The 10,871-nt window shown below is 34.2% G+C and overlaps 1 protein-coding gene across 1 annotated transcript; it reads left to right on the forward strand.

Annotated features, from left to right (window-relative positions):
* The first annotated feature begins 1,906 nt into the window (after positions 1–1,906).
* On the forward strand, positions 1,907–2,746 carry LOC112528210 (proline-rich antigen homolog). The gene has a single exon (XM_025139178.1). It carries the CDS (start codon positions 1,959–1,961, stop codon positions 2,469–2,471), a length of 513 nt encoding a protein of 170 aa, XP_024994946.1. The 5' UTR covers positions 1,907–1,958; the 3' UTR covers positions 2,472–2,746.
* The last annotated feature ends 8,125 nt before the right edge of the window (positions 2,747–10,871 follow it).

Raw genomic sequence — 10,871 nt, forward strand, 5'->3', positions numbered from 1 at the left:
ATATATATATATATATATATATATATATATATATATATATATATATATATATATATATATATATATATATATACACGGTTGGGTTCCAATGAGAGTTATGGTGAGAAGGATAAGAAGGGATCTCCATCTTTGTATTAATCATAATTGAAGAGTTCTACTATATCAACACAACTGAGAAGCACTAGATCAATTCCATGCTAAACAACAATTCATGGAATGGTTTGAGATCAAAAGTGATCAGGAATCCAAATACCTTCTTACACTTCTCAACTTAACTCATATTCTCACATTATTCTTCGTCTCTCTTTATATATATGTAATGTCCATTGATAAGTCGTTACAACCAAGACTCAAAATAGATCCAGACAACAAGTCTAGAACTCGATCAATCATGTCCATGCGTTGATGGACCATAACCCCTTAGTCCTTTAAACCTCTGCTGCCAATTGCTAGGTGAAAGCAACATTTGAGTCGTAGAGGTCTAAAACAGTCGTATTTGATTGATGATTTGTTGTATTAACTATCACTCAACCTTTTGAAGTTTGATTCTAAAACTTAAGGATTTTATTATATATTTTGATGATTTTAATAACTTCATTGAGTATATTAAAATATTTATCTTATTTCATTCATCAAATTTAAGTATACTACTAACTCGCCAACTTAACCCGACGCAAACCCACAATGGTTGAGTTAGGTTATATTTTTGAATGAGTTGGATTGGGTTGAGATTTTTCCAAACCGCCATAATTTGGTTGTTGAACCTAACGCGTTTACACCCCTCCTAGCTTACATAGGAAATTTGAGAACAACCATATGGATGAGAGCCTCCTAAAACTTGGAAAGGTTTCTTTGTTAGTTTAAAGAAACGAGTGAGGTTGTATGATGTTGTAGTACAAAATCTACTGTGTTGTTTTCAGTTAGACTTGGAAAGCTTGCATCCCGTGCTATTTGTTTCTAAAATCAAAACTCAAATAATAATGTTCAATTTTGCCATCTAAAGTTAAATTTTTCACCTTGATCTCCTATAACTGTTTGGTACTTACCATCTTACTACTTGTAAAGATCAACAAAGCTTGTTTTGACCTTGTAGTCGAACCAATGACTTTTGCCACATTGAAGTTTAGCTTTGGCAAGAGCATGCCATTCGTCTAATAGAGGTTTCATATAGGAGGAGGGAGTAAGAGTAGAAAATAATGTTCTAAAAAGCACATCATGGTGTCGACAAGGCAGAGCTCCCACATCCCATTAACTATCATGTCATATATTTAAGGCATGCCACTACCTTGTCATTTTGTAGTACAAGACACTTTTTTTAACTTTTATATTATTCTTAAGATCTATATAGCAGTATAACATTGGTAGAAAATTAAATAAAGTAGCAATGGTAGTCACAAATATGAAAAATATGTGTCTTACCCTTTTGAGACTGACAAATATCAATCGAAGATGTTGCAGGATCATCAGAACTCACTAACGTATCAAGACCAGCCGCAAACAATGATCTAACATAGATAAAAGAGATGGATCAACACGTAACCAAGAAGAAAAGTAATAAGAGATGGTGTCGTCAAAAGGATTTTCAATCATACTGAACAATTTTATTTATAATTTACTAAAAAAAAACACTTTTTATTTCAAGAATGTGTCATAAAGAAAAGTAATATTTGAATATGAATTTGTTTATCAAAATCATTACAAAATATTGATGATATTGTTATTGTTGTAACAAAGTTGTATTTTCACAAGAGAGGACACACACCAAGTGTAGTGTTTTGTTTGCTTTAGAAAAGATGGTACAACTATAACTACACAAGGTACAAGTGAATAAAGCATACATGAAAAGGGTATTGGCCTTATTATGAAAGCCTCAAGGATAAGAGCACCCTTTATTTCCACAAACCCACCACATTCTTCTATCCTCTCCCTCTCTCTCTCTCTCAACAACTCCATTTCACATGGAGCTCAAAAGTCAAAAAGTCAACACTTCCTTCTTCATCCTCCTCTTGGTTTCCCACCTCTCACTTGTAACTCCAACCAACAAATGGGTCGGGTCAAAATACCAAATCGAATGCACAATGTGTGCTGCCTGTGACAACCCATGCAATCAACCATCACCATCACCACCACCACCGGCATCGCCAATCTGCCCTCCACCTCCTCCTCCTCCCACATCATCCGGTGGCGGTGGCGGTGGCGGTGCCTCTTACTACTCTCCACCACCTCCCACTTCTGGAACCGGAGGTGGCTACTACTATTCTCCACCGCCACCCTCTCAGGGCGTTTACTACTACTACCCACCGCCGCCGTACAAGAACTACCCCAACCCAGGACCACCAAATCCGATTACAAATTACTACCCTTATTACTATTACAGCCCTCCGCTACCTTATTCTGCCTCCGTGTCACTTTCCGGCGCCACCTCCATGTTACTGATTAACATCATTTTCATCTGCTTTTTCAGTTTATAAATTACTTCAAAAGTACAGATCTTTGACGAATAAAGGTGTCAGATTTCTCAGATCTACGGCAAAGCTTTGTGAATTTCCAGAATTACCCATCAATTATTCATCGAACTACGGAGGAATTATTGGCAGTAGCAGCAGCCATTGGTGAAGCTTCAATCTTGCTGTTGTGGGTGAAGTAATCTGTAAATTCCTCATAATTTATGTCCTTTTATGTAATTTGGAACAGCTATATATTTCTATATTTAGAAACTAAAATAACATTTTTCTTGATTTTGTGAGTTTCTTGGTGTGCGATTCGATTTTTGAAACTTTTATTAATAGCTAATTATGGAAATTATTTAGTTCTGCTTTTTATATTTGATTTAATTTAGGGAAATTGATTTAAATAATTATTCTACCTATTCAAATTAGTCTTCAAACCATTATCTCCCAATTTTACCGCTTATCGTAGTAAGATTTGTCGTCTTTATTTATCGGGTAAGATTTTTGGTCCTTATCTCATTCTTATTTGATAAAATTCTTGGTCCTTATCATATTCATTTAATAAAGTAATATAACTTGATGTTCACTTACCCGAATAAACATTTGGTAAACATCCATAATTACCGTAATGTGATTAAAATTTTTATGCTTAAACAATGAAGGTAATATCAAATATGAATCAGTAACAAATAAATAATTGTATAAAAAATTGGTATTGAGAAGCTTCTTATAGATTCGATGACAACAGAAGCAAATATTTTCTTTAATAATATATAATCACAAAAATGCCTCACTTGGTCCTATATATATGACCCGTTAGCGATGGATATTGAGGATCTGTAAACAACTCTTTTTTACATTACAGAAATTGATTAAAACTAATGTTAGGAGTATGTGACGGACAGTATCACGAATTATTATTTTTCGACACAAGAAAAAGAAACCCACGTTTTTCTCCTTGCAAAATGCTTTTTGTTTCGTTCTTGATACACAATACGTTCATAATACTATATAATATTTTAATAAGAAAATGAATATCATTTAAATACCTAGTTTTTAGGGGTGCTCAAAAACCCGACTAACCCGATCAACCCAACTCAACTCGAAATAATTCAACGTGAAGCAAACTGATGTCTAATCGAGTTGTAAAATTTTCAAACCTTAGGTATTGAGTTGATATTGAGTTACTATTATTTGAACTCAACCCAACCCGATTAACCCGATATCCTTTTATTTCTTGGATTTAATATGATTGTTGAATTTCTATTAATATATACATTAGACAATTACACTATCACGTACGTTCTTCATATACACGTATTTTCACTCTATTCACATTTCTATATAACTCATTCTTATATATGTTTAGTAACTGTGAACATATATATGTAAATTGAGAAAATTAATTGAGTGTGATATACATAAAAAATATGAATAAGTTGTATCAAATGGTTAATGATTAAAAAGAAATTATTAGTAGAGAAATAACATATTTAAGGTTAGAAAAATATTTTAATGTACCAAAGTATCAATCCGATCAATCTGTATGGTTTGGATTAGGTTGGGTTGCACTTTGGTTTGGTTTAGGTTGGGTTAAAAATTTTTAAACCGCAAAATCGTATTGGATAGTTCAAATGTCTTCAACCCAATCAAGCCAACCCATAAACAACCTACTAGCCATGGTGTATTTATTGGCAAGAATTAGTAACAAATGCCATTCAAAAAATGACTTTGATTATTAACTATTTAAAATATAAAATATAAAAAGTTATGCTCATTAAATAAAATAATTAGATCCAATACTTTTTTACATTTTTAACACTAAGAGGACGTTACCTAAACATTTACCCGGTAAGCATTTATCGGTAAAATTCAATACTATCGCTTACTTATCGGGTAAGATTTTATTCATTAAAATACATCATGTGTAACAATTTATCCCGGTAAGCGCTAACCATGGTAAGAGTCCTCATCCTCACTTACTGGGTAAGACTCTTGATTATTGTCTTTACTCTTACCGGGTAAGATTCTTAGTCTTCATCGTATCCATCCGATAAAGTAAAGTGACTTGGTAAGCTCTTACCCAGATAAACGTTTGGTAAACGGCACCAAAAAAACAAAACAAAAAAAATTGCATGATTTTCTCTTATAAATTTCTTTATATATATATATATATATATATATTATATATCAAACAATAATTTGTTATTTATATTTTTATATAATCTAAAAAATTGTAAAAATGTAAGGATATCCTTTGATATACAAAGGTGTCCACCCATTGGTTGGACAACTAGTACTATGTCTACCCATAAGCACTAACACTAGGGCAGCCTACATCCATAATCTCAAAATTCTTCATAATTATATTCTTGAATTTAAATCCCAAATAATTTATAAAAAGGGATTGGGAATAATAATATCTCAATTTTATCACAAGTATTTGATTTAACCAAATGTCTTTCATGATTTTTTTATAGAAATTATTACAATTTTTGATCTAGAATGAAATTGAATTTTATTATTTATAAATAATATATATATATATATATATATAAATTATTAATTTATATAATTATCTTTTAATTGATTGTTAATTTTTTTAAACATATTTTAGAGTATTATTATAAATAAATAAATGAACTTTCATCAAATACCAACTACCTCAATGAGAATGAAATCTCGTGAAAACCAAATTCAGTATTTGTAGGATTTTATTGAAATCTCAATATTTCAATTTTGAATTTTTTTTTATAAAATCCCGTAAAAGGTTCTTTTAGTTTAAGAAATTTGATGAAACTGGAATGAGAAATTACTTTGACCAAATTTTTTTGATGTTAGGTCCCCGAAATGATTGGATATCAACGAGTTCCACGGTTGGGGGATTTGTGTTGGTCCTGGGAAGTGATGACTTAAACATCAGGTGTTTGTAAAAGGGGTGAATACAAACAAAACAAATTTTTACTTTTTAATTTTAAATTCTATATTTTGTATAAAATAAAGATTTATAGATTTGTTGCGAAAAATAAGAAGGTAAAATTTGTGATGCTAAACAATCTGACTGTAACAAATATGCTAACATTGAAAAAGCGGGGAAGAAAGTACTCTTTCAGATCCGAAGGACTAAGAAACAATCACAAAGAAGTTCTTTCAAAATGAGTGAGTAACAATGAGAAGGATGACCTTTTATATCCAGTTTTAACGTGTGTCTTCATTTGAATGTTGATTCATGCATGCTAGTACTCTTCATTTTAGGCTTTGAGGTCGATCTAGATTCTTGTTAACCTATCACATCTTTCTATATGCCGAGGGAACAGTAAACGAAGTATGACATTAATAAAAAAGTATTTTTTAACTTACTTTGACTGACATGTTGTGCATGTTCTTATATCAAGATGGGTGTTGGAGAGTTGGTAGCCAAACTACGAGTTGACCTTATCCGGCTTGCAGTAATAGTATTTGTCAAGCTATAAGTTGACTTTATCCTGTATTGATCTTATTTTTGACTAGATGATAAACCAATCCACTTTATGACGATCTTGACCTTTTCTCAATTAGTCTCGATTTTGTTGAAAACATTTTACTCTTGAATCAATAGAGATAGTTACAAGACTTTTATAAGTAAGAATCCTCTCATTTTCTATTCTGAAATTTAAGTTATAGATCTGATATCGCCAATTGTGGCGTTATCCTAGTACCACTTTTCGTGTAGTTTTGCTCGGTTTCCAAGCAAATGAAACGTCTTTTTGACAGTTTATTGCAAGTTTATACAAGAATCGATATTTCACAAAAATCGAAGAAATTGGCATTAAAGGAGACTAATTATGGGAGCGAGGGTCAAGTTGAAGAGCTTACCAAGTGAAGGACCAAGTGTTGAAGTGAATTTATGAACAAAAGAAGCCAAATAGTGTGCAATGCGGTTTAATGCGAGTTGCTAAAGGACGCAGACGACTTTCATGTGGTTAAACTCGCATGGAAGTCGCATTTGCGACTGTTTCGTGGTTATGTTGTTTTCAGCCTAAAAAAAGGGAGTTGCATCTATCTGCTATGGTTCCAAGAGGACAATTTGGGAGTTCTTAGCAACTTTTTGGAGCTATCGAAGTGAAGGAAACACAACGGATTGAAGATTACTACCAATTGTTCATACTTGTGCATGGGGAATCAACACATCAGGGAGTTTTTATATTCTTTGGATTTATAGTTGAGAAATGATGTCTTGATTTATGGATCCTTTCGTGAATGTTTTGTTTTCTACAAACCCCAACATGTACTAACCATTAGATGCTGGGGGTTGGATCATTTGTAGCTATTAAGCATATGAATACGTAATAATTGGATCTTTATCAGATTTTTTTTAATTCAACGAAGCATGTGATTTATTTTTAATGTTGTTGTTAGTCTGATCAACTACCAGCTGCTCTTTATCTTCATTTGTCTTTGAAAAAAGTGATTTGAGATTAGATTTATCAACTGTATGTCTAGGGTGAAAAATTGAATACAGATATACCAATTAAGCCTTAGTGTTGTTTTAGCAATCTTGGTTGAACACGTCTTGAAATTTGTATGTTGAGATCGATAGATGAAACATTTCTTTTCAGAGATAAACTCGTTATAACTCGAAAGAGTAACGGTATGATAGTGATTGTGTATTCATTTATTAATTAATCTATTAATTATTCAAATTGAAATGTTTTGTGCTGAAAATCATTAGAATTCCAACTCCCAATTGCTTTTCTCCTGTTAAAGGTTTTCAACCTTTAATTCTCGAAAATTGTTAATTTTGCCATTTTCCAAATAGATCCATAATATTCAGTTCATCACCAAATTTTGGATTATCTATTTAGTAGTTATAGTCATTATGTTACTTAGTACCTAGTTCCTTTGATCCGATACTCGTACTTACTGTACGTATTATTTGAGTCGACACCGTACACTTGAAGTTAGATTTAGGGAGGGGGGTGTGAACCCGCCTATCAAGTTTTTGGCGCCGTTGTCAAGAAACTTGTTTTGCAATGATAGCACTACCAACTATAAGTATTATTACATTAGATATTTATATTTTTATTGCTTTTCAGGTTATTTCATCAAAATTATGGTTTACTAATCTTTTCTTTCTATATTAGAAATACTTAGTAGTATATGCGAAGAAATTCGGTGATAAAGATTTAGAGCCATTTGTCCTAGAGATTGAAAGGACTGTGCGCTAATTGAGGAAATAATCAAATATTCGAAAGTTGAAAAAATGGGAGAGGAACGACCTCATAACGAAAATACACCTCCACTCCTGCCACAACCAGTTCATGTCCTTATGAGGGCTTACCCTAATCCGATTGCTGCGAACATCAGTGTAGGTGTACAAGTGCCGACCATAGATGCCAATAACTTTGAGAAAAAGATATGGCATTATTCAGTTGCTTCAACAAAATCAGTTTGGAGGAGCACCAACTGAGGACTCTCATGGGCACCTCCGCTCTTTTGAAAAAAATTGCAAATACTTTCAAGATGAATGGAGTACCCCCTAATACAATCAAGTTTCGACTATTCCTCATTTCTCTAAGAAGCAGGGCATTCCTTTGGGAAGAACATCTACCCAATGGGAAGATCAATATTTGGGACGATATGGTTACCACCTTCCTTCAAAAGTTCTTTCCACCCGGTCGGACAACTTAGTTAATGGTCAATATCACTCCCTTCACTCAATAGAACCAAGTGTTTTTGTATAAGGCCTGAAAAAAGTATAACATTATGACAAAAAAGGGCCCACATCATGGACTTTATGGATGGATGATCATTCAAACCTTCTTAAGTGGCTTACATTTCAATATAAGAATGACATCATCGTTGCTGCTGGGGGAGCTTTGATGAACAAGATAATATAAGGAGGCAGTCGAACTCATTGAAAACTTATCCGTGCATAGCTATGTTGCTCCAAGGTATTCCATCAGAAGGGGAGTGAATGTTCAAGAATATGAAGAATTAAAAGCAATAAAGGCCCAATTAACAGCTATTACCAACCAAATAAAGGGAACCTCTGTAAAACCACTAGAAGGGTAACGAATGTTCAAGAACCTCTGTACAACCACCACCCTGGTTTGACTTAAGAATTCCAGAGCTATATCTATCCCCATGTGAGTCTCATCAAACTGTGCAGGTCCAGTTTCTATGAAACCTAAACAACCACCCTCGGAATGACCCATTCTTGTACACTTATAATGAAGGATGGAAGAAGCATCCTAAATTTGCATGGAACCAGCTACAAAACGCTCAGAGAGAAACTATAGGGCATCAACAACAATTTGGTAATAATTCGAACTACTTTTCTTCTTCTTCTAATCCTAACTATTTTTACTATCCACTGGGTTACCACCAAAGAAAGTTTGAGGAGGGACAAACTCATGAAATGAAGATTGGTTTAGAAGATATGTTAATGAAGTTCATGAACAAGAGGGACAATGCGGTTGGAGAACTGTAGTCCTCGATAGGAACACTTTTAGCTACCATTGGAACCGTCAAGTCCGCAACCTATCAAAATACGGCTTCAATTCAGATTCTAGAAAGACAAGTTTGGCAGATAGCCTAGGCCATTCAATCTAGAACTCAAGGACAATTTCCTAGGCCCTTCAATCTTGAATTCAAGGTTAATTTCCTAGTCAGACAGACAAGAAACCCAAGGAACACTGTAACGCCATTCATCTGAGGAACGAAAATGAGTTAATCTGAGACCCCACCTAGGAACAGTTAGTGGATGAAGCTGAGGAGACCATTGAAGTTGAAGATGCAGAAGTGGAAGAGAGTGAAGTAGAAGAGATTGAAGAAGAAGATACCACCAAGACAAAAAAGCTCAAGAAGGAAGAAGAACCGGTAGACGCTCCTACGAACTCGACAACTAAACAATATGTACCTAGAGTACCATATCCTAATCATTTAGAAGCGGATAAAGATGATGTTCAGTTTTCTAAATTTCTTGAAGTCTTAAAAGTTGCATATTAACATTCCGTTTGTAGATGCTTTGGCTCAAATTCCCTCAAATGTAAAGTGTCTGAAAGATATTCTTTCAAATAAGAGAAAGATTGAGGAGAATGAAATATTCATACTCGGTGAAAAGTGTAGTGACATTATTTAGAACATGCTTCCTTAGACGTTCAAGGATCTAGGGAGTTTCACTATACTTGTTCATATAGGAAACTCTGAATTGAGTAGGGCTTTATGTGACTTAGGTGCCAATATTAACTTGATGCCTTTGTCTATTTTTAGGAAGCTTGGCTAGGGGGAGGTTTTAAGTAGGAAATTGGATCAGATCACAAAAACCCACTCATGATAACAGTTAATGGAGAAGAAGAAATGGGGCAAAGTTTTCTCTCAAAATTTCTGCACACACTAGAAAAAAAAACATAGTGAACTCTTTATAAACTAACACCAAAGAAAAAGGGAAACAAACTTCTACGTTTCAACTAAGTTAAATACTAGGAAATAACTGGCCAACATGGCCTTTGATTCAGACAACTAAAATATGCAAAACAAACAAACAACCAACTGCTGAGATTCTGAATTATGCCAACACTTTCCCTCCTAATTTAGAATCTGATATGCTCTTAACTCCTAGTAGCTTTCTCATCTCTATAAACCGAATTCGAGGTTAGGGTTTCGTGTGAATGTCAGCCCTTTGTTCCTTGCTGCAATCATGCTTAACAACCACATCCCCACGTTCAACAAACTTTCTTATAAAATGATACCTCAAGTCGATATGCATACTCCTTCCATGGAATATCGGGTTTTTGATCAGATCTATAGTTGATTTGTTATCTAAATTGAGCGTGACAAGACTAGCTTTCTTCCCGGTTTTCTCGTGAATCAACCGGCTAACCCAAATACCTTGACATGTTGCGGTTGTTGCAACCATAAACTCAGCTTCGCATGAGGACAGCGCCACACATTGTTGTTTTTTTGAGCCCCAAGTAATCAAGTTTGTATCCAAGTAAAATGCCATTCCACCCGTACTCCGTCTATCTTCCACGTCTCTTGCATAATTACTGTCAAAATATCCTATGATTGCATCACCTTTATGATACTTGGTATACACGATACCATTGTCAATTGTTCCTCTAACGTACCGCATGATCCTCTTCATTGCTTGCATATGATTTACTGTAGGTTTCTCCATGAACCTGCTCACAATTCCGACAGCATATGCAATGTCGGGTCGGGGGTGTGTGAGGTACCTTAAGCCTACGATAATGCTTCAAAACAGTGTCGGATCAACCAGAACTCCTCCTTCATCCTTCGTAAGCTTCTCTTTGTGTTCCATAGAAAATTGTGATGGATTGCATTATGCCATTCCAGCCTTTGTGAGAACATTTCTTGTATAACCCGTTTGTTTCAGCGTGATACCATCTTATGTTGAGTCACTTCAATTCCCAAGTA

The sequence above is a fragment of the Cynara cardunculus genome, assembly GCF_001531365.2.
Source record: "Cynara cardunculus var. scolymus isolate 2C chromosome LG 15, CcrdV1, whole genome shotgun sequence".
NCBI classification, from domain to species: Eukaryota; Viridiplantae; Streptophyta; class Magnoliopsida; order Asterales; family Asteraceae; genus Cynara; species Cynara cardunculus.